The 24,677-nt window shown below is 41.9% G+C and overlaps 1 protein-coding gene across 2 annotated transcripts; it reads left to right on the top strand.

The window, feature by feature from the left end:
• The first annotated feature begins 11,154 nt into the window (after positions 1–11,154).
• Positions 11,155–24,155, top strand: LOC116583176 (integrator complex subunit 6-like). 2 transcript variants are annotated; one of them, XR_004282638.1, is made up of 6 exons: positions 11,155–11,286; positions 21,114–21,303; positions 22,930–23,052; positions 23,438–23,532; positions 23,666–23,734; positions 23,913–24,155. XR_004282638.1 is itself a non-coding variant. In XM_032331197.1 (5 exons), exons 2-5 carry the CDS (start codon positions 21,120–21,122, stop codon positions 23,678–23,680), a joined length of 417 nt encoding a protein of 138 aa, XP_032187088.1. In that variant the 5' UTR covers positions 11,155–11,286; positions 21,114–21,119; the 3' UTR covers positions 23,681–24,155. The 2 variants fall into 2 exon arrangements, 1 of the variants encoding a protein (XP_032187088.1); XM_032331197.1 differs by having other exon boundaries at positions 23,666–24,155.
• Positions 24,156–24,677: the final 522 nt, after the last annotated feature.

Below are 24,677 nucleotides of genomic sequence, written 5' to 3'. Positions count from 1 at the left end.
ATCCTTTTTTTTTTTTTAAAGATTTTATTTATTTATTTGACAAAGATCACAAGTAGGCAGAGAGGCAGGCAGAGAGAGAGGGAAGCAGGCTCCCCGCCGAGCAGAGAGCCTGATGCAGGGCTCAATCCCAGGACCCTGGGATCATGACCTAAGCCAAAGGCAGAGGCTTAACCCTGGATGGCTCAGGAGCCCCTAAAGGATCCCTTTTAATAGTTCTTGCAGGGCTGGTTTAGTCATCACAAATTCTTTTAGTTTCTGTTTGTCCTGAAATCTTTTTATCTCTCTCCCTCTTTTGCATGACATCTTAGCTGGATAAAGTATTCTTGGCTGCATATTTTCCTCCTTTAGCACCCTGAATATATCATGGCAGTCTTTCTGGCTTGCCAGGTCTTTGTGGATAGGTCTGCTGGCAGTCTAATGTTTCTACCCTTGTAGGTTACAGAACTCTTGTCCCAAGCTACTTTCAGGATTTTCTCTTTGTCTCTGAGATTTGCAAGTTTCTCTATTATATCTTGGGGTGTTGACCTAATTTTATTCATTTTGAGGGTTTTTTTTTTTCTGTGCCTCCTGGACTTGAACGCCTGTTTCCTTCCCCAGATTAGGGAAGTTCTCCTCTATAATTGGCTCCAGTATATCTTCAGCATCCCCCCTCATCTTCTTCTGAGATCACATTATTCTAATACTGTTCTACATTATGGTTTCACATATCTCTTGAATTCTCCCCTCATGATCTAGGAGTTGTTTATCTCCCTTTTCCCCAGATTCTTTAGTTCTTCTTCTATTTCTACAGAAGGGGATTCTCTAGTGTCTTCTATGCTTTTTCTAACCAAGCTAGTATCTTTCTAACCATTATTTTGACTTCTAGTTCCAACATCTTACTTATGTCCATATTGATTAGGTCCCTGGCAGTCCGTATTCCCTCTTGTTCTCTTTTTTGAAGTGAGTTTTTCTGTCTTGACATTATGTCCAGAGAAAAATAGATGAATGAGAGATAAAATACCTATATGGAAACAATGACCCCAGTGAAATATACAGTAAACACATTAGGAGAGATTTTAAAAACCAAACAAAACCAAAAATTTTTAAAAAGGAGAGAGAATATAATCAGACAGGTGAACAGAACAGAGGAATACACTGGATCCTGTGTGTATTTTGGTCTGTTTGTTAGAAAACTCAATAAAAAAAATTGTAAAGGAAGAAAAACTTATATATGTACAAAAGTAAAATTTAACAAAAGGAAAGGATAGAATGTAACTATACCAATGAACATTAAAACGAATATGAACAGATATAAACAGACAGCTGAACAGAATAGAGGAATATACTATATCCTGGGTGTATTTTGGTCCATTTGTTAGAAAAAAACTGCATCCCAAAATTGTAAAGAAGGAACTATATATATATATATATATATATATATATATTATATATTATATATTATATATTATATATATAAATATATATAATACATATATTATATATATTTATATATTATATATATATACACACATACACACACACAAAACTAAATACAATGAAAGGATAGAATGTAACTGTAAAGATGGAAATTCAAAAATATTTTTTTAAAGAATTGATAAAATAAGAAATTGTTTGAAAAAGGAAAGAGAAAAAAATTAAAATTGAAAGACTCACGGAGGACATTAGGAGAAGGAAAAGTTAAGTGAATTGGGGGAAATTGGAAGGGGAGACAAACCATGAGAGACCATGGACTCTGAGAAGCAAACTGGGTCTCCTGGAATTAGTGTCATTCTGTTATACTATATTAAATAATCTTTAAGAATTCTCTTTACTATCTAACCTTTCCATGGTGCACTGTCATGCTAGTACTTGGCCACAGGTCAGCTGGGGGAAGAATGAGGTAACAATTAACAGCAGAAACATTTGGCAGTGTAGCATGGTCCTTCCTCAAGGGCAAGCCCACAGTAATTTCTGGCCACCAGAGAAGAAAAGAGCCACACAGAGCTCTTTACAGAAGCCTGGGCTCCCCCTAGAAAATAGTGACCAGGGTCTTGGTGAATGTCATGTCTTCTGAAAGGATTTCATGCAGTGGTCCTTGCTGATTCAGCAGTGTCTGTCAGACTGCATCCTCATCTGATGCTGGAGCAAGGCAGGAATTCAGGAACAAGGAATCAGGAGCAGGCTGGAAGCCACATACATAAGCCTTATGCACCACAAAGACCTATTGATGCCCATGAGTGTACATTTCCCTCTACCTTGCTTGGGGAAGAGGGTGTTCTGTAGAGGCCAGGGCCCTTCTGAAAGGACTAATTGCCAAGGCCCTTTACTCTGATTCACGTTAGATGTCTCCTCCTCAAGGAGGCCTTCCCTGACCATCCTGTAAAAGCTACTGTCCACCTTTTTGCATCTCTCCATTGCATTTGTACTTTGTGCAGAGTACTTACCACTACGTGACAGTTGCTTTGCTTGTCTAGTGACTCATGGAAGTTCCCTGTGAAGGGCATCCAGTTCACTGTTCTTCCATACCTAAATAAGTAGCTGCCACTTAGTCAGTTTGTACCAAATAGCTAATGAATTATTTCTAAACCTCATGACCAACCTGGGAGTTTGATGCTGTCAGCAACCTCAGTTTTCAGGAGTGGATGTGGAAACACAAGGAGGTAAGGTACATAGCCCCAGGTCATGAGCAAATAAGAGTGGACCTGGAGCAACCACTCCAAGCCAGCTCTGGCTTGAAGCCAAGTTCTTCCCAGTCCTCCAGTGCTGCCCCAGACTCCACAGCCTCTGGCTGTCCCCAGCCCACAGCCTGCCATTGGTCCTTATTTGTCATCTAACCCTGGATCTGGAGCATTCTCTGCTCACTCTCCCTCCTTGACAGGCGCTCCCAGGGGCTAGTGCTCCTTGGCAGATAATTTTTGCAACATGGAGTAGACAAAGGAAGAAAGTCTGCTGAAAGCTAAAGCCCACATTCCCTTAGGGACGGTGTTCCTGCCGCCCCCCCCCCCACCCCACCAGAGCATGTCGGCCAGTGGCTAGCTCTCTGTGCATTGACAGTAGACATCTCCCTTGTACTCCAGGTTCCCCAGAGTCCGTCTCCATGTAGTGGTCACACAGCATTAAGGAGCCCAGCGATCACTCCTCATCACCCTCAGCATGAACCCACAGATTTCTGGGTGCCACTGAATCCAGCAACACACTTGGAATGTGCAACCTCTTCTACTCCTTCTTACCATCTGTGGAGTAGAGATGATTTGGCTCTTCTGTTGTGAGGAGGAGATTCAAGCCAAGGCAGCTGAAGGCACAGGCAAGGTAGTTCTCTCAGGAAGTGGTAAAGCCAACTCTTACTGATTAGGGACAGAAAGCAGCAGGGTCTCTGGAGCCAGAGAATGTTTTTAGGAGCCTTGATGAGGGGGGGTGCGATTAACCCTGGATGCTCATCTTCCCACCCTGCTTCCATGACAACTTACCCTGATGGTTCAGGAAAGAGCTTGCACATAATGAGTAGGTCATCTCTGAAGATCGAAAATCAGGGTCCCACATGATTTTGCCCTTGGATGTGTGGCAGGCCTCCACTTATAGCTGATCATCTGCTTCAAGTCAACTTTCCATGACTTCATTATCCAATTCATGTAATCATTAAAAGTGATGGTCAGGGAACATAAAAAGAGGAATAGAGTTATCCCCTTCTTGCAAAAGTTTCTTATGTGGGGAACAGTGGGCTTCACAGACCCATGTTTAAACTGTTTTAACCATGACCTTGTACCATTCAGCCATGAAGGACTGACAAATACAATCATGAAAGGGGCAGTTGAAAAGAGTCGTGCATCTGTCCAAACATACTTGAGATCTCCACCTCTCCCCATCCCTACTGTGCAGCCACATTGGCCTCCTGCTTCTCTGCAAATGGTACCCTGCACCCATTTGGGGACCTTTGCAACTGGTCTTCTGCTGTCTCAATTCCTTTTCCCACATCTTGTCATCCTCCCATCTCTCCTTAAATTCAACCTCCTCAGAGAGGCACTGTGTCACCCCATCTAAAGTAAGACCCTCGGGGGACACCTGGGTGGCTCAGTCTGTTAATCATCTGCCTTTGGCTCAGGTCAGAACCCTGGGGTCCTTGGACTGAGTTCTGCCTTGGGCTCCTTGCTCGGCAGAGAGCCTTCTTCTCCCTCTGCCTGGAGCTCCCCCCATTTTGTTCTCTCCTTCACTAACAAATAATAAATATCTTAAAAAAATAAAGTAAGGCCCTCATTAGTATGTACCATAGCTTATTTGTACACTTGGAAGAGAAAGACAAACAACCTTTGATTTAATCATATGTCCAATTTAATAAACAAAACAAATGAACAAAGAAAAAAAAGGGGACAAACAAAAGAATAGACTCTTAAGGATAGAGAACAAAGTGGTGGTGACCAAAGGGGAGGGGGTGTAGAGATGGGTGAAATAGGTGAAGGGGATTAAGAGTCCTCTTATTATGATGAACAAAGTAATGTACAGAATTTTTGAATCATTATATTGTATATCCAAAACTAATATAACACTATTTAATTTTACTGGAAGTAACATAAGTAAGTAAAAGTATACTTTCAAAAGTCATTGAAAAGGTATTATAAAATTGAAAGATATGTGTACCTTAACTCACGATATTATTTTCAGTTTGAATATTTTTGTGCCCAAATAGAATTTACTATAATTTGACTTTCTGGCTTTCATGGTAGCAAACTCATCAATCATATTTTCAACCTATACTTCTTTGCCAATGTCTTTTTTGATGAGCAAATTGCCATGTGTGCCAACCTCTCCTGCCAACTAATGATCTCTAATGACCTTTATTTAACTTCAGCGTAGTGTAAGTTCTTTTGCAGGATGCTGCTGTGATTGGTGTTGTTCAATAAAAATCTCAAGGCTACTACTTTTTAAAAATTTTTTTAAAATTTATTTTCAGCGTAACAGTATTCATTGTTTTTGCAGCACACCCAGTGCTCCATGCAATATGTGCCCTCCCCAATACCCACCACCTGGTTCCCCCAACCTCCCACCCCCTGCCCCTTCAAAACCCTCAGATTGTTTTTCAGAGTCCATAGTCTCTCATGGTTCACCTCCCCTTCCAATTTCCCCCAACTCCCTTTTCCTCTCTAACTCCCCATGTCCTACATGGTATTTGTTATGCTCCACAAATAAGTGAAACCATATGATAAATGACTATCTCTGCTTGACTTATTTCACTCAGCATAATCTCTTCTAGTCCCATCCATGTTGCTACAAAAGTTGGGTATTCATCCTTTCTGATAGAGGCTTGATACTCCATAGTGTATATGGACCACATCTTCCTTATCCACTTGTCCATTGAAGGGCATCTTGGTTCTTTCCACAGTTTGGTGACCGTGGCCATTGCTGCTATAAACATTGGGGTACATATGGCCCTTCTTTTCACTACATCTGTATCTCTGGGGTAGATACCCAGTAGTGCAATTGCAGGGTCATAGGGAAGCTCTATTTTTAATTTCTTGAGGAATCTCCACACTGTTCTCCAAAGTGGCTGTACCAACTTGCATTCCCACCAACAGTGTAAGAGGGTTTCCCTTTCTCCACATCCCCTCCAACACATGTTGTTTCCTGTCTTGCTAATTTTGGCCATTCTAACTGGTGTAAGGTGGTATCTCAATGTGGTTTTAATTTGAATCTTCCTGACGGCTAGTGATGATGGACATTTTTTTCATGTGTCTGATAGCCATTTGTATGTCTTCATTGGAGAAGTGTCTGTTCATATCTTCTGCCCATTTTTGTTATGATTGCCTGTTTTGTGTTGAGTTTGAGGAGTTCTTTATAGATCCTGGATATCAACCTTTGTCTGTACTGTCATTTGCAAATATCTTCTCCCATTCCATGGGTTGCCTCTTTGTTTTCTTGACTGTTCCCTTTGCTGTGCAGAAGCTTTTGATTTTGATGAAGTCCTAAAAGTTCATATTTGCTTTTGTTTCCTTCGCCTTTGGAGACATATCTTGAAAGAAGTTGCTGTGGCTGTTATCGATGAGGTTACTGCCTATGTTCTCCTCTAGGATTCTGATGGATTCCTGTCTCACATTGAGGTCTTTTATCCATTTTGAGTTTATCCTTGTGTATGGTGTAAGAGAATGGTCGAGTTTCATTCTTCTACATGTAGCTGTCCAGTTTTTCCAGCACCATTTATTGAAGAGACTGTCTTTTTTCCACTGTATAGTTTTTCCTGTTCTGTCAAAGATTATTTGACCATAGAGTTGAGGGTCCATATCTGGGATCTCTACTCTTTCCACTGATCTATGTGTCTGTTTTTATGGCAGTAACATGCTGTTCAAGGCTACTTCTGCATTTCGACGAGTGGACAAAGGAAAATTCATGAGTCAGATTTCTAAGATCCAAACACAATTCTGATGTGTTACAATGTCCTGATACTGTTTCTGCTTTAAACTAATTGCTGTCAATGAAATTTCTACAGAACTTATATTGTCGTCACATTTATGAATCACAGCAGTAGCTTCTATTTGTACATCAGATGTAGTCATATAGAGTAACGTTTTTCTGTTTAGAATTCCAGGACTTGAGGACACTACATTTAATTTGAAATATCTCCATTTGAATGTGAAATTAGTACATTTGTAACTCCCTAATTTCTATTTGATATATACTCCCCCCTTAAAAATTGAATCTATAATGTGGTGATTTGTGCATTTCTAAGTTCTATACTTATCTTCCTTTCACTGGGTACTCAAGAAATATATTCCCCTCTGTGTTATGGCTACACAGTCACCCAACACACTTTCAAATTTACTTTCTTTCATTCATGAAATCAAGGGAATAGACCACCTTTTAAGCAAATGGCTTTATATATAGTCATGGTTTATGGTTGTAGAGCTTTATTACCTTTCTCCTCTTTGTTCGTAAAGCTGTGATCACCAAGACAGCATGGTACTGGCATAAAAACAGACACACAGACCAGGGGAACAGAATAGAGGGCCCAGATATAGACCCTCAACTCTATGGTCAAATAATCTTTGACAAAGCAGGAAAAAATACACAGTGGAAAAAAGACAGTCTCTTCAATAATTGGTGCTGGGAAAATTGGACAGCTATATGAAGAAGAATGAAACTCGACCATTCTCTTACACCATACACAAAGATAAACTCAAAATGGATAAAAGACCTCAATGTGAGGCAAGAATCCATCAGAATCCTAGAGGAGAACATAGGCAGTAACCTCATCGACACTGGCCACAGCAACTTCTTTCAAGATATGTCTCCAAAGGCAAAGGAAACAAAAGCGAAAATGAACTTTGGGGACTTCATCAAGATCAAAAGCTTCTGCACAGCAAAGGAAACAGTCAAGAAAACAAAGAGGCAACCCACGGAATGGTAGAAGATATATGCAAATCACGTACAGACAGCGGAGTGATAGCCAAGATCTATAAAGAACTCCTTAAACTCAACACACACAAAACAGATAATCACATCAAAAGATGGGTGGAAAACGTGACCAGACACTCCTCCAAAGAATGCATACAAATGGCTAATAGACACATGAAAAAAATGTTCATCATCACTAGCCATCAGGGAGATTCAAATCAAAACCACATTGAGATACCACCTTACACCAGTTAGAATGGCCAAAATTAACAAGACAGTAAACAGCATGTGTTGGAGAGGATGCGGAGAAAGGAGAACCCTCTTACACTGTTGGTGGGAATGCAAGTTGGTATAGCCACTTTGGAAAACAGTGTGGATATTCCTTAAGAAATTAAAAATAGAGCTTCCCTATCACCCTCCAATTGCACTATTTGGGTGTTTACCCAAAGAAACAGATGTAGTGAAAAGAAGAGCCGTCTGTACCCCAGTGTTCATAGCAGCAATGGCCACAGTTGCCAAACTGTGGAAAGAACCAAGTTGCTCTTCAACGGATGAGTGGATAAAGAAGATATGGTCCATATATAGTATGGAGTATTGTGCCTCCATCAGAAAGGATGAATACCCAACTTTTGTAGCAACCTGGACAGGACTGGAAGAGATTATGCTAAGTGAAATAAATCAAGCAGAGAGAGTCAATTATATGGTTTTGCTTATTTGTAGAGCATAAGGAATAACACAGAGGACACAGGGAGATGGAGAGGTGAAGGGAGCTGGGGGAAATTGGAGGGGGAGATGAACCATAAGAGACTGTGGACTCTGAGAAACAATCTGAGGGTATTGGAGGGGAGAGGCATGGGAGGTTGGGTGAGCCTGGTGGTAGGTATTATGGAGGGCATGTATTGCATTGAGCGCTGGGTGTGGTGCATAAACAATGAATTCTGGAACACTGAAGAGAAATTTAAAAAATAAAAAAAATAATATCATCCCACCTTTATAAGTTATGTAAGAGATTGCAGTCCATTTGATGATATGCTTTTGCTTTGGTATAATGTCTTTATGTCATTTGATATCACACCTTTTAAAAATTTGTACAAATCTCAGGGCACCTGAGCGACTCAGTCAGTTGAGTGTCTGACTCCTCGTTTTGGCTCAGGTTATGATCTGGGTCATGAGATGGAGTCCCACGATGGGCCCTGCACTCAGTAGGGAGTTTGCTTCAGATTTTCTCTCTCTCTCTCTCTGTGCCTTCCCACACCTGCTAGCATGCATGCTCTCTCTCTCTCTCTCTCAAATAAATAAACATTACAAAAATTCTGTGGAAGTCTAATTTGTGTGCAATAATCTCTTGATTGCATTGTTCTGATGCCTTATCATGTCTCTGTACTTAAATATAGTTTTTTCACAGACATAAAGGGTATTACTCATCCAGTTGTTTTCATCAAAAATTGAGCCCATCAAGATACAAATTTGTCACAATCATTGCAGGCATAATGGCCTCTATGCACACTTGTATGTACCTGTCACACTTGGTCCCTTACTGCGTCCCTGGCCGAAGCACTTTAATGCCAGCTCCATCGTCTTCCAAAGTAGGAAAATTTTTATCCGCTAGGGTATAATCAGCTTTTTCTCTTCATTTCAACCAAGTCAATAAAACTCTTTACTGTTGTGACATTATCTTTATCGTGAACATACATAATAAGCAGAAATTTTGGTTGGGTTGTGTCAAATCTGTTGTACAATCAAGAGGCAAGAACATACACATTTTGCTTCTTTTATTCTCAACAACATGCCACATTTAACATATTTTCCCAGAAGCATGAAACATTTGTTTTTAATTTTATAAGAGAAAGAGGACACAGAAGTTTTTTTTTTATAATCAGCTAATTTAGCAGTTATATCGACAGTATAAAATAGAAATATAGTGTCAATGTTGTAATAACCTATGAGTTCAAATCAGTTGCAATATTCTAAAGCATCTGGACTTTCAGTCATTTCCTGAGATCTTTTAAGAGATCAATTATTTTGTGCACAACATGTCAACCACCAGTTTCATTCCATAATACTCAGCTGCTGTTTTCTACTTTGATAACCTTCTGCCAACCATCCTGTATGAAACTGAACATTTGCAAGAAAGCACAGTTTTGTATGGGACAATGTGGCCTGTGCCCTTGCTGCCTCTAAGATGACAGGGCCACAGGAGGGAGACCAATGGCAAGCTCTGAAAGGTGAGAGTGGCCTGCAGCTCACGGCCTTCTAGAAAACTAGGATGATACTCTCATGTGGCAGGAAACTGGGTTGTGCCTACAATCCTGACCAAGTGTGGAGGCCAGTGTCCCCACAGGCATTCCACAGTATGACTTAGCTTGGCCACAATCATGATTTCAGCTTTTTAAGCCCTGAAGCAGAGACCCCAGTCAAGATGATCCTGAATTTGGAGCTACAGATAATGATAGAAGAAGGAAGAAATGGGTTTCACCCACCGTATTTGGGAAAACTTGTGAAGCCATTGAATTTGGGTAATTTGTTACACAAAATTAAAAACCAGTACACTCTCTGAATCTGCACTCCTGTCCTCATGTGCATTTCATAGAACCAGTTGTGTAGAGAAGCAATTTAGGAGGCTTGGTTTACAGGTAGTTTTCATAATATGCAGGCACTGCCTATACTAGTTTTCCTTCCAAAAAAAAAAGGAAAACAATATAAATTATTTACAGTCAGATGCATGATTTAAACCTCATTTAAGATGTACCCTATATGAGGAAACACGTCTGGGTTGGTGGAGGAAGAGCTTGTGAAAATCCACTCCAGCACACAAGCAATGAGAACATAGGCAAATTCTCCCTAATTTACTGGTTTCGGAACTGTGCATAAATTAATCCAAACAAGGCAACAACTGAAAGTGCGTTCACTCCCAAAAGATGGGTCTATCCCAGTAGGCATGGTTAGCTTTCTGCTGTTATCACTACCCCTCCTCAGTTCCAGGGTAGCCTTGAAACCAATGACCTCATGTCCATAGTAGCCCAGAACACCAGCGGCCTGTCAGCCACTGGCAGGGACTAAACTGATTGGAGTTCGCCACAAATCTCCATTCCCAGACAATTGTCACTATTTGACGTGCCTGGTGACTTCCTCAAAAGCACCATTCCTAGGACTCATCCAACCGTTCTCACAGTTTGAGAGCTCTCCCTGTGCGCAGCCCTGCTCACCATCTTAAGGTGCCAAGCAGGACCCCTGTAGGGAGTGTTGAATAATAGGGATGACAGTGCGTAATCTTCTCTTGCTATCATTTTATGTGCAAGAAATACTTCCAATGATTCTCCCCAGAGATAGGGTGCAAAGCAGATTTGTTTAGACAAAATTTTATGAAATGTATTTAATTTTTCCTCATAATTGTGAAGATTAAATCATCCTCCTCTCGTTCTGTTAAAACAGTGGGCCAGTTTTTCATTGATCCACTCTTATCTAGAAACTCAACGCTGTGGCCTCCTATGTAAAACAGAGTTCCGGTTCCTAGAAGTGTTTTTTCTTGTGGCCTGTATGATCGAGTTCTGCCTGTAGGGGGCGCCTGAGCCGCGGCCGGAAAGACTTCCTTCCTGGTTCTGGGCAGCGGGCACAGCTGGCCCCTGGGGGGCAACAGGCTTCTCCAGCACCTGGTTCCGCACCGCACACAGCTTCTCGGGGGGTCGGGCTGCTGCAGGGCAGTGTGGCCAACAGCCCGCCAAGTCGTGTAAACGCCCTTACACCTCCCCGGGGCAGTAAAAATAAGTAGATCAGCCTTCTGGCCAGACAGCTGTGTGTGCGCACCGCTCCCAGGTCCCCTAGGGGGCGGATGTCCAGAGGTTTCCCAGGGGGCACCTTTCTGTACGGTCCCACCTGAGAGGCACCACGACGTCCCTGCCATTCTTGTTTCCAGGCGCCTGGAACGAGGTCAGGATTTTAACCCTGGGACAGTGGGTTCTGTCCCCTGGTGCTCTCCCTGGGCCCTGAAAGTGCCTCTCCCTTGGCTGTGGTGTCTTCCTGGGGGGATCTACCTCAGCTCTGCGGAGAGACGTGGGTGGGTTCTGACCACAGCACGAGGGGGCATTTTCCCGGGGTGCTCTGTCTCAGCCATGGTGGGCCTGGGCTTCCGTGGTGCTCTGCTGGTCCCTGGTGAGGACTCGTAGTCCTGGGGAGACTTTCATGGGGGCTCTGTCCCCTCCTATGGGGGTGCCGTTCCTCTGATGGTTTAAGACGATGGGGAAGCTGTCCCCGGGGTCTCCGTCTGAGCCGGGCGTGGCCGGGAGGGAACTTCACCTTGGGTGCTCGCTCCGCACTGGGGGTTTGGGCTCTTTCTTGGCGCTCCCGCTGCCGTCTGGGGAGCCGAGGCTCTTCCTCGGAAGGTCCATCTCTGCCCAGAAGCGGGGTTCTCCTTGAGTGCTCCCTCCCAGCCCTGGGTGGAGGGTTCCTTGGGCACTTGGTCCCCCTTATGGACGTGGGCGGCTCTTCCTCCGCTGCCCTGTCTCAGCCGTTGCCGGGGGGGCATTCTGGGGGCTCTGCTCAGGGGGTGCACTCTCCCTCGTGTGGTCTGTCTCACTCAGCCTTTGGGGTGAATTCTTACTCGGGGGCTCTCGGGCACTTTGGGGTGGTTTTCTCTTGTTTGGGTGCTCTGTCTCAGCCCGGGGTGGGGTAGTTTCCCTGGGTTTCTGTATCTCAGTCTCGCAGGGGTTCTATCTAACCTTCTATGCGTGACCGTGGTCATCAAAGTGGGAATCTGGGGCGGACAATATATGAGAGTTGGTTGCCTTCTAGGCTCAGAAACACTTAGTATAGGGAGTCTTTAATCTCAGCCACCCTGGTGGGTGTGTGTGTGGGGGGCTCTCCTTATGTCTACATGTGCATTTGGTGCTGAAATAATGTGCTTTATTGGCCAGTCATGTATGTATTTTATGAAAAGCCTTTTGGAACTTCACCCACATTTTATTGAGATATCTGTAGTTTAAAATTGATTTGTTGTTCAACATATATTTACATATATAAGTTTGTGTGTCTTCTGCTGATCTTTTGTTTTGTGAATCTCTCTCTCTCTTTTTAAAAAGAGAGTGTGCTGGTGAGTGGGGGTGGGTAGGGGGAGAGGGAGAGAGAATCACGATCAGTCTTCACACTAAGTATGAGATCAAGATGGGGCTTTATCTCACAAACCTGTGATCATGAATGGAGCCAAAATCAAGAGTCAGATGCTGAACTGAGTGAGCCACCCAGGTGCCCCATGTCACTCCCTTAATAGTGCCTTTTTGATGAACAGTAAGTCTCAGCTTAATTTAGTCTACTTAATCAATCTATTCCTCATGGTCAGTGCTTTTATTTTTTTCAAAAGCTTTACTTTTTAAAACCATGAAGGTAATATCCTAAGTTTCTTCTAGCTCTGCTATTCATGGGAGATTCATATTGTATGGACAGGAAGGGAATCAGAGCAGAGGGGCAGTCCCTTGCAGGGAGCAGGAGGACTTACTGAATGGATCACAAAGGTTTGCAGGTCCCGGTGTCAGCAACCTAGCACCTGCTGTTTCCCGAGTTATGTCTCGACTCCCTGTCCTGTCGCACTGGTGTATCCGCCCACCCTTGCTCCAACCCCACAGTGTTGTCATGGCTCCTATGTCTGCTCTCTGGCCATGTGTGTCTTCCAACCTGGTGCTTTTGCCTAAATAACATCTCAGCTATTTTAGGCCCTTTGATATCCATACACTCTTTAGTATCAGGTCATGAATTATTCCCAATATTAACAGGGTGGGATTTTAAAATTTTAAATTAAAAAGTCATTTACATTTTGCTGTGGCTGGCGCGACAAACCGACCAGGGTTGAGAGGGTAAGAGGACGGTGAAAAGAAATTAAGAGACAAAGAGATGGGGGCAGGAGGAGCACCAAGGAGGATGTCTAATAGTGCCGATTTTATTCAAGGCTGTGAGGCTTTATATAGCTAACAGAAACAATCATAAGAAAAGTATCTATTTTTAGCTGATTACTAAAGAGTTTGCAACATGCACAGAAAATTCTTCAAGCTTTCCCATTATCTATTTCCCAAGCACCAATAGCAGACCTCCTAGCGCCTGATGTACTGACTTCAAGGTCACTCAAGACATAGTTTATGTAAGCACAGCACAGCCTTACAACAGTGTAGTCTATAGCCCATGCAAGGACAGCAAGGATCAGCCAAGAATTTCTGACCCCAACCAAATCATTTCTATCTGACTAGTAAATGTGTGGGAAGTCACGTAGGCGAGCACACAACACATAGCACAGACCCTTTCTCAGTGCTACTCGACTTTATGGACCTAAGCCTTTTGTTCAGCTATTCAACCTTTAAAGGAGGCACAAGTCAGGGCCTGGTTTGGTCCTCGTCTCAAGCCTTACCGTGGCCTCCCACAACATTTTAAGTATGATGCAATAATTATTCTGGGCCGAGATGACAATGGTGACTTAATAATGAGTCTTGAAATCCAAGCAAAATTTCTAACTCCCCATTACTGATGCCTTTATCATCTCTTGGTGAGGTATTCTGTTTTACGTGGAGTGCTCCAACACACCTTTCATTAGGTTTACTCCTTGGGTTTTGATGCTCTTAACCTTCTTTTCAATGGTATTTTGAATTTCTTTTTCTAAATATTTTCATTATTCCACAGAAATAGATGTGTCTTTTTTGGTTCTTGGTCCTACATTCAGTAAATTGGCTATTGTTCCTTTATTAACTTTAATTGTTTTATATCCTTTAGGATATTTTATGTACAAAAAAATGCCATCTGTGAGTGACATTTTGGCTTCCTCCCTTCCAAAATTTATACTTAATATAGTTTCCTGGTACTGTGGCACACCTTATGAATTCCATATATTCTTGAGTAGATGCCAATGTAGGTAGAAAGTGTTTGGGATATCACCATTAAGTATAATATTTGCTATAGGATGTTTTGGGGTGAATACTCTCTACTAGGTCAAAGAAACTGGCTTTTATTTTAACCTTCTAATAATTTTTTCAAGATTTTATTTATTTGTGAGGGGGAGGAGAGAGAGAGAAAGAGAGAACATGAGTAGGGGATGTGGCAGTGGAGGCGGGCAAAGCAGACTCCCCAATGAGCAAGAACCCTGATCTGGGGCTCCATCCTAGGACTCTGGGATCCTAACCTGAGCTGCAGGCAGACTCTTAAATGAGTGAGGCACCCAGGCGTCCCCAACCTGCTGATGATTTTTAATCATGAATAGTTCTTGAACTTGTACCCTTGTACAAAATTAATAATGGAATTTTTCCTTGTTTTTTCTAAATATACTATACATAGATTTTCAAATTTGAACCCAATGTTGTCTTCATGGAATATACAACATCATGACATAAAGTCTCTCTTATTTGCCTCTTTGTGTTTTTTGTTTGTTAATCTTCTGTTTATAATTTTTATATCTATTTTTAGGAAAGAAATCTAGGCCTATAATGTTCTTTTATTCTCATGTCCTTGTCAGATGTTGTCAAATGGTCCAAATCTAAGTTGTTACTGTCTGTGTTCTCCTGTAGGATTTTGGTGGATTCCTGTCTACCTAAGTCCTAAGGACATTTAGATCTTTCATCCGTTTTGAGACTATTTTTGTTTATGATGTAAGGAAATGGTGCGTTCTTATTCTTCTGCATTTAGCTGTCCAATTTTCCCAACACAATTTATTGAGGAGACTGTCTCTTTTCCATTGGATATTCTTTCCTGCTTTGTCAAAGATTAGTTGGCCATAGAGCTGAGGGTCCATTTCTGGGTTCTCTATTCCGTTCCATTGACCTATGTGTGTTTTTGAGCCGGTGTCATACTGTCTTGATGATTACAGCCTTGTAATAGAGTTTGAAGTCTGGAATTGTGAGGTTACTAGGTTTTCTTTTCGACGTTCTTTTGGCTATTCAGGGTCTTTTCCGGTTCCGTATAGATTTTAGGATTATTGGTTCCAGCTCTGTGAAAAAACTTAATATTTTGATAGATATTGCATTGAATGTATAGATTGCTCAAGTAACATAGACATTTTAACATATTTATTCTTCCAGTCCATGAGAACGGAATGTTTTATCCATTTCTTTGTGTCTTCCTCAGTTTCTTTCCTAAGTGTTCTATAGTTTTCTGCATAGAGATTCTTTATCTCTTTGATTAGGTATATTCCTAGGTATCTCATGATTTGGGCGGCAATTATAAATGGGATCAACTCCTTCTTTTCTCTTTCTCATGTCTCATTGTTAGTGTATAGGAATACAGCTGATTTCTATGCATTGATTTTATATCCTTCCACTTTGCTGAATTCTTGTATGAGTTCTAGCAATTTTGGGGTGGAGTCTTTTGGGTTTTCCACATAGAGTATCACGTCACCTGTGAAGAGTAAGAGTTTGATTTCTTCTTTGCCTGTTCAGATGCGTTTATTTCTTTTTGTTGTCTAAAAGCTGAGGCTAGACTTCTAGTACTATTTTGATCCACAGTGGTGAGATCACACATCCTTGCCATGTCCAGGACCTTAGGCATAAAGGTCTCAGTTTTTCCCCATTGGGAATGATATTCATAGTGGGCTTTTCAAATATAGCTTTTGTGTTATTGAGGTATGTTCCCTCTATGCTTGCAGTGTGAAGAGTTTTAATCAAGAAAGGATGTTGTATCTTGTCCAGTGTTTTTTCTGCATCTATTGAGAGGCTCATATGCTTCTGGTCCCTTCTTTTATTAATGTAGAGTATCACATTGACTGATTTCTGGATGTTGAGCCATCCTTGCAGCCCAGGAATAAATTCCTCTTGGTCATGGTGAATAGTCCTTTTAATGTACTATTGAATCCTATTGGCTCGTATCTTGGTGAGACTTTTTTTTGCATCTATGTTCATCAGGGATATTGGTTTGTAATTTTTTTTGGTGGGGTCTTTGTCTGTTTGGGGGATCAAGGTAATGCTAGCCCATAGAAAGAGTTTGGAAGTTTACCTTCCATTTCTGTATTTTGAAATAACTTCAGAACAGTAGGTATTAATTCTTCTTTGAATCTTTGGTAGAATTCCCCTGGGAAGCCAACTGGCCCTGAACTCTTGTTTGTTGGGTGATTTTTGATTACTGTTTCAAGTTCCTTGCTGGTGATGGGTCTGTTTGGGTTTTCCATTTCTTCCTGTTTCAGTTTTGGTAGTTTATAGGTCTCTTGAAATGCATCCATTTCAGGGCGCCTGGGTGGCTCAGTGGGTTAAGCCTCCGCCTTCAGCTCAGGTCATGATCTTAGGGTCCTGGGATTGAGCCCCGCATCGGGCTCTCTGCTCAGCAGGGTGCCTGCTCCCCCCACACCTCTGCCTGCCTCTCTGCCTATTTGTGATCTCTCTCTCTCTCTGTCAAATAAATAAAATATTAAAAAAAGAGAAATGCAGCCATTTCTTCCAGATTGCCTGGAAGTTACAGTTACTCATACAGTTACTCATAATATGTTCTTAGAATTGTTTGTATTTCTTTGGTGTTGCTTGTGATCTCTCATCTTCCGTTCATGATTTTATTTATTTGGGTCCCTTCTCTTTTCTTTTTGATAAATCTTGCCAGGGCTTTATCAATCTTATGAATTCTTTCAAAGGACAAGCTCCTAGTTTTGTTGATCAGTTCTACTGTTCTTTTGGTTTCTATTTCATTCATTTCCACTCTAAACTTTATTATTTCTCTTCCTCGACTGGGTTTAGGCATTCTTGCTGTTCTTTCTTCAGCTCCTTTAAGTGTAAGGCTAGGTTGTATATTTGAGACCTTTCTTGTTACTTGAGAAAAGCTGTATTGTCAAACACTTCTCTTTTAGGACCGCTTTTGGTGCATCCCAAAGGTTTTGAATAGTTGTATTTTCATTTTCATTTGTTTCCATGCATTTTTAAAATTCTTCTTTAATTTTTTTAATTTAAACTTTATTTTATTTTTTTCAGTGTTCCAAGATGCACTGTTTATGCACCACACCCAGTGCTCCATACAATACGTGCCCTCCATAATACCCAACACCAGGGTCCCCTAACCTCCCTCCTCCCGCCCCTTCAAAACCCTCAGATTGTTTTTCAGAGTCCATAGTCTCTCACGGTTCATCTCCCCCTTCAATTTCCCTCAACTCCCTTCTCCTCTCCATCTCCTCATGTCCTCCGTGTTATTTGTTATGCTCCACAAATAAGTGAAACCATATGATAATTGACTCTCTCTGCTTGACTTATTTCACTCAGCAGAATCTCTTCCAGTCCATCCATGTTGATACAAAGTTGGGTATTCATCCTTTCTGATGGAGGCATAATACTCCATAGTATATATGGACCACATCTTCCTTATCCATTCATCCATTGAAGGGCATCTTGGTTCTTTCCACAGTTTGGCGACCATGGCTATTGCTGCTATGAATATTGGGGTACATATGGCCCTTTGTTTCACTATATCTGTAGCTTTGGGGTAAATATCCAGTAGTGCAATTGCAGGGTCATAGGGAAGCTCTATTTTTAATTTCTTGAGGAATCTCCACACTGTTCTCCAAAGAGGCTGCACCAACTTGCATTCCCACCAACAGTGTAAGAGGGTTCCCCTTTCTCCACATCCTCTCCAACACACGTTGTTTCCTGTCTTGTTAATTTTTGAAAGGATCTCTTTTAATGTTTCTTGCAGAGCTGGTTTAGTGATCACAAATTGTTTCTGTTTATCCTGCAGAGTTTTTATCTCTCCTATTTTGAATGACATCCTAGCAGGATAAAATATTCTTGGATACATATTTTTCTCATTTGGCCCTGAATATATCATGCCAGTCCTTTCTGGTCTGCCAGGTATCTGTGGATAGGTCTTCTGCCATTCAAATGTTTCTACCCTTCTAGGTTATGGAACTCTTGTCCTAACTGCTTTCAAGATTTTCTCTGTGTCTTTGAGATTTGTAAGTTTCACTATCAGGGGTGTTTGCTTATTTTTATTGATTTTGAGGGGGATTTTCTGTGCCTCCTGGACTTGAATACCTGTTTCCTTCCCCAGATTAAGGAAGTTCTCCACTATAATTGGCTCCAATACACCGTCTCCCCCCCAACAACCTCTCTTTAGTGTTCTTCTGGGATCCCAGCTGGCCTAATATTGCTTCACTTTATGATATCACTTACCTCTTGAATTCTCCCATTGTGATCCAGTAGTTTTTTAATCTCTCTTTTTCTCAGCTTCATTATTCTCCATCATTTTATCTTCTATATCACTAATTCTCCCTTCTGCCTCATTTATTCTAGCAGTTATAGTGTCCATTTTTTATTGCATCTCATTCATAATCTTTTTGATTTTGACATGTTTAAATTTACTTCTTTTATTTCTCCAGAAAGGGATTTTCTAGTGCCTTCTATGCTTTTTTCAAGCTCAGCTAGTATCTTTATAATCAATATTCTGAACTCTAGTTCTAATACCTTACTTATATCCATATTGATTAGGTCCCTGGCAGTCAGTACGGCATCTTATTCTCTTTATGAAGTGAGTTTTTCCATCTTGTCATTTTGTCCAGAGAGAAATGAACAGAGAACAAAATACTAAGATAGCAACAAAGACCCCAGAGACATATACACTAAATACATCAGAAGAGACCAGAACCCAAAAACAAAAATTAAAAAAGAGAAAGAGAGTATGATCAAACAGGTGAACAGAACAGAGAAGTACACTGGATCCTGTGTGTACTTTGGTCTTTTTGTTAGAAAACTAAGTACCAAAATTGTAAAGAAAAGAATGGGGCGCCTGGGTGGCTCAGTGGTTTAAAGCCTCTGCCTTCAGCTCAGGTCATGATCTCAGGGTCCTGGGACTGAGCCCCGCATTGGGCTCTCTGCTCAGCAGGTATCCTGCTTCCTCCTCCTCTCTCTCTGTCTGCCTGCCTCTCTGCCTACTTGTGATCTCTTGCTGTCAAATAAATAAATTAAATATTTTTTTAAAAAGAAAAGAAAACTTACATATGTACAAAAATGAAAGTAAATATAATGAAAGGATAGAATGTAACTATACAAATGAAGATGAAAAGACAAAAAAGAGAGAATATAATCTCTCTTGACATGACATGACAGAGCAATACCCTATGTCCTGAGTGATTTTTCTTGTTTTTTGGGTTTTTTTTTAGAGGAAACCATGTCTCAAAATTGTAAAGGAGTAATATCTTAAACATATATAACAATGAAATTAAATACATTGAAAGGATAGAATATAACTGTGAAGATGAAAACTAAAGAGAACTTTAACAAAAAAGAAGAGGAAGAAAAAGGAATAAAAGAGAATATGATTAGACAGGTGAAAAGAATGAGCCATACAGTAGATTCTGGGTATATTTTGGTCTGTTTGTTAGAAGAAACTGCTTCCCAGAATTTTAAAGAAAGAAAAACTTGTATATATAATTAAACACAATGAAAGGTTAGAATGTAAATGTAAGCATCAAAATTAAAAAGGATTAAAAAAAGAGTTGATAAAATAAGAAATTAGTTGAAGAAGGAAAGCGAAAAAAAATTGAAAGAGTAAAGAATTGTGGGGAAAATCCCATGAATTCTATATCCTATTTTCCCCTAACCCTGGAGTTTTGCATTTCTCTATGATCAGAAAACTTGGTCTTAGCTGATGTTCTTGCTGAGGGAGGGACCTGTTGCACTGATTTTCAGGTGTCTGTCCCAGGTGGAATTGCTCCGCCGTTGCTGGAGCCAGGTTAGTAATTTGCTTGGGTTTGCTCTCTGTGGCTTTTGTGTCCTGAAGGGTTTCTGCAGCACTTTAGCAGATGAGAATGAAAATGGCAGTCCCAATCTCCAGCCTCAGAGCCGAGAGAGCTCAGGCCCCCACTCCTCTGTGGCCCTCAGGGAAAAGCCGTCAAACCTCACCTTTCTTCCTGGTCTCAGTTCGCACTCCATGCTCACCCAGGCTGTGACCGACCCTGTTTTGAGTCTCCAAACCCTGAAGAATCCTGCAGCATGCGTCCACGCTATTCCTACCAGGGGATGGAGGAGGGTCCTGTTGTGTGCTCTGGTTCACAGGATATGGCAACTGTGAGCTGAGATCCCACTCTTGGGCATGCTGATTGCAGCCTGATTCCTTGCTTTCATGCCTGGGAACTCTTCTTCACCAAGCACTCTTGGTCTTCCTGGGACCCAAGGAATCCTGAGACCACACTGTCCCACCTAGGGTCCCACCTCACTTTGCCACCTGAGCATCTTTCAGGTAGGGACATTCCACCACTGGAGAAGACTTCTAAGAGTTCTGATTTTGTGCTCCACTGCTATATCAGTTCCCAGTCCCTGATGATGCCAGTCCCAGTCCCAGTCCCAGATGATGGAACCTCCCAAACCCCCCACCCCACGGTTTATATTCTCATTATTGCCTGGGATTCACTTCTCCACACCTCCTACCTTGCAGAAAGTCATCACTTTTCTTTTTGAGGAGATGCAGCTATTATTTTCTTAGATCTCTGGTTGAGTTCCTGGTGTTCAGGGTGATTCGATGGCTAACTGGCTCTATTCCTGGGACCTGATGAAACTAAGGTCTCCTATTCCTCCACTGCCTTGGACTATCTCTCCTCTGAAAGAAGTCTGACTCATCATGTACAATATTTGCCTTTGGAGTACACTGGTATATTAACTTCCTCTGTTTTCCCATACAGAGTGTTTGTGGGCATGGTAAGCTTTGGTCCCTGAGAAAACTCATATAAATGATGCAGATGCATGTTGTATATACAAATGTAGAATGCAGTTTGGGCATGGTTACATTTTTGTCATTAATGGTACTTGTTTCCTGATTCTACTTAGGAAGTGATGAGTGATAAAGCAGAGGAGTCTGCCATTGGGCCTGAAAACCAAATGAAACGTCATGGAGAACCTATGAGTCCTCCTCCATCTAAGAGACAGCCGAGCATGGCACTGTCAGTGGAACAGGAAGTTGAACAGGAAGGAGAGGGAGCATCCCACTCTGGAGACTCAGCTATGTCCTCGGAAGATGGTGAGGATGCTTGTTCTCCCCTCCCCTCCCTGACCTGACCCAGGATAGCCCTGCCTCTGGCTCCTCCATGCCTCAGGATCAGTTCCAATCAAGGTCACTAGGTTTGGGTGTGACTGCCATTAATTTCTTAGTCACACTGGACCACGTGTTCACTCTGTCCTTTGTGGAGACATTCCTGGCTTCCCAAACTCTGGACTCTACTGGTTTCCTTCTCCTTATTTTGAATTTGCCTTTGTTTTCCTTTCTGATCTTCTTTCTCTCCTCTTGACACTGTCATTGTTCCTGAGTCCCACTGTTACACTCTCCCGCATTCAACACTGCCTCATCACTCAGCAGGCTGTTCCAGTAGCTTCTGAGCTCGTGTCCTGCTTTCCCATTTGACCCTGTGTAGCCCATTTGTTCCTGTGCACCCAGAGTGACCATGTCCGTGTAGAAATCAGATCATTACATGCATATCCTGAAACCCATCATCAACTCCCTAAGCACTCAGAATGGAGTCTGAGCTCCTAACACTGGTTCCCATACCCTGCATGACTTGGACCCGCCATCCTTTCCTGCCATCACCTGTTCTTTCCGTGTTCTCTTTGCTCTCTTTGTCTCTGTCCTTTGCTCCATGGCCCTAACTCATCCCCTCCTAGGGGCCTTGCATGGCCCACACGGTAGCTGGAACTCCTCCTCTGCATGTATACAGGCCAACTCTGTCTCCTGTGCCTGGCTCTGCCTAGGGATCACCTCCTGAGAGGTCAGGAAGGCTTCCCTTCTTGGTTTCAGTCACATAACGGCTGACTTCCTTCTTAACAGAAAATTAAACGGTGTGAATCCTCTTGCCTATTTTCCACCTCAGTTCTGCCTTCCCCATGAAGATGTAAGATCCATAAGGGCAGGGATTGTCTTTATCTGTTCTGTCTGTCTGGTTCCCTTCTGATCTCCCAGTTTTGGGCACATGTCTGGCACAAAGGAGGATGAGTAAATGCAGTAGAGGTGTCAGAGGTGGTGTAGAAAAAAATTTATCTCCTGAGACAGAAAAGACAGATGAAGAAGGTCATTTACTGACTGGGATTTCTAGTGATGGAGTGCCAATATCAGGCATCCTGACATCAATTGACATGTTCAGCTTTTCACCTTGTAGAGGACATCAAAGGAACATTGAATCCTGAGTCCCAGGGCTCTGTGAATGTTAATTGGTTATACTGTCCAAGTGTGTTCTGTGCTTATGCACTGTGCCAAGAATAGAGGAGGCTTCTTTATTGTATTATTTTTCCCGAGGTCAAATTTTCATCTAGCTGGTATATTCTTCTGCTATAAAAGGAAATTTTAGAGACTGTGGAGCACATGGATATGTCTGTGAGGTAGTTGAAATGCATGTCATCGTAGCTCCACATTCAATTAGGTTTCCAGATGCGCCTGTCTTTCCCAGTATCCACGGGGAGGGGAGGGAAAGTGGTTGATCCCCACCTGATGGCTTCTGGTCTAAATCTGATCTCCAGAGCTTATAAGTATGGCAGGAGGTGGTACAATTAGATTCTTTGTGTCGTGACTTAACCAGTGTCTGCAAGGGTGGGCTGATTCACAAAGCTTGTAGTCATGTACTCGTGGGAGGAATCATTCCCAGCTATCGCTCTGCAGATGAGCCCGTGGTCAAAGCAATGTCTGTGTTGGGAGATGTGCCAGATCAACTGCCAATACCAGTGGAAATTAGTGCTGAAATGAAACATCAATTAAAGGAGGAAATTCGACGATTTGGACAAAGTAAGTGCGATAAGAATTTTCAGCAGTGAAACTACATGAAGTCTTTCCCATTCTGTGATTTAGACTAGATTCAACTGAGGTCTTGTAGCTAATCCTTCGCCAGAATTGTGTTTTCACATACTTTAGGACAGTTTCTCTTTATTTTGACTGAAATGTCCCAGTAACCATTTTTTGTTGTCATTCTTTTATGTCTCTTAATCGGTTATTGTGTAGTAGAGTTCCGTTGGTGGATATGTTCGGGTGTCTGAATGAATGTATGGAAAGCACACATACTCTGTAACATTCTAGCTCTTGAATGATTGCTGAGACACCAAGATTGAGTTCTACCTCCTCTTCATACTTTAGAGATATTGAAGGGCTTTCCCCCCCACCCCTATATCTCCAGAATATGAAAAGGTCTTCAAATTGCTTGAAGGAATGGAAGGATCTGTAGAACTGCGGGACAAATTTTGTTTTATTGTCCGTCAAGGAAGCAGCAAGGTGGGTATAGAGAGAAACTCTGTAGCACAGCGGGTCCCAGTGTGGTGCTGGGCAAGGGGTGTGGTTGGGCCTTGCTTGCCTTTTCTCAACTGTAGTCTTCAATCAGATTTCATGTTTTCTCTGCTGTTATTAGATTGATATTATCTAAGTCTCCCTCACTCTTCCAAGTTCAAGAAGACTTCTGTTCACACTGGATTTTGAGGTAGGACGAGACCTCAAAATACTCATACTCTTTGTGTTTGCTGGGTTGTCCCTCACCAAAATGGTCCATTTTCTATTCCCTTGTAGATTGTGAACTTCCCTTTCTGTCCCCCACAGTGCCTTCTACATTATGGTTCTGTGGGTGTCTTTTGGTTAATGACTTGACTCTCTATTTTCAGATTTAAAAGATAAGACTTAATAAGGCACCTGCAGAAGGTACCAGAAAAATTAGAACTTGACCACCTTCTCAAGAAAGATAATTACACCCCAAACTTATAATTCTGTTTTCAAGTTATCAATGTGTAACATGAACCAGTTGAATGGCACTGGATATTGGTGATGCCTTTCAGTACATGTTAGTTAAGAAAATTGTCTACTTGAGGTTATGAAAAAGCTTTGGAACTTTAATGTTATAAATTTCTGTTAATAAAGTTTGCTTTAATAATGCATTTAAAAAGATAATTTGTTATTTGTCTGTTTGTTTTCCCCCTGAAGTGGAGGAATGCCCTGCAGTATATCCTCGCTCCTCTGCAGGTCACAGGCCTGTAGCTCATATTTATACTTGTCTTCTACACTAGCCACTTCTTTTTAAAAGTTTTGTATTTTATGTAACCTCTACACACAACATGGGGCCTGATTCACAATCCTGAGTTCAAGACTCATGTGCTCCACTGACTGAGCCAGCCAGCACCCTATACAGTCTCCATTTCTTTTCCTTTTGCCTGAGACAGCCCCTCAGCCGGTCATATGGCTTGGCCTGAGGGGATGACTCGCAGCTTAGTTACCAATGAACCCAGCACCATTAGATGTCCTGCCTGAACTGAATTGCTGTAATTTTCCTTTTACTTTAATCACCAACATGAGAGTGCTGAGAAAATCCCAAACATTGTGCACATAGTCTTGTGTCATGGCAGTCCTGTGTCCTTACCAGTCAAGGTTCATCT

The sequence above is a fragment of the Mustela erminea genome, chromosome X (assembly GCF_009829155.1).
Source record: "Mustela erminea isolate mMusErm1 chromosome X, mMusErm1.Pri, whole genome shotgun sequence".
NCBI classification, from domain to species: domain Eukaryota; kingdom Metazoa; phylum Chordata; class Mammalia; order Carnivora; family Mustelidae; genus Mustela; species Mustela erminea.
This window is presented reverse-complemented; position numbering and strand designations above follow the sequence as displayed.

What these genes read in the sequence shown, in the direction of transcription:
- LOC116583176 (XM_032331197.1), top strand. Translation starts at nt 21,120, where the DNA reads ATGAGTGATAAAGCAGAGGAGTCTGCCATTGGGCCTGAAAACCAAATG. An exon ending in AGCTATGTCCTCGGAAGATG is followed by an intron (nt 21,304 to 22,929) that starts GTGAGGATGCTT and finishes ATCGCTCTGCAG; the next exon opens with ATGAGCCCGTGGTCAAAGCA. An exon ending in AATTCGACGATTTGGACAAA is followed by an intron (nt 23,053 to 23,437) that starts GTAAGTGCGATA and finishes CTATATCTCCAG; the next exon opens with AATATGAAAAGGTCTTCAAA.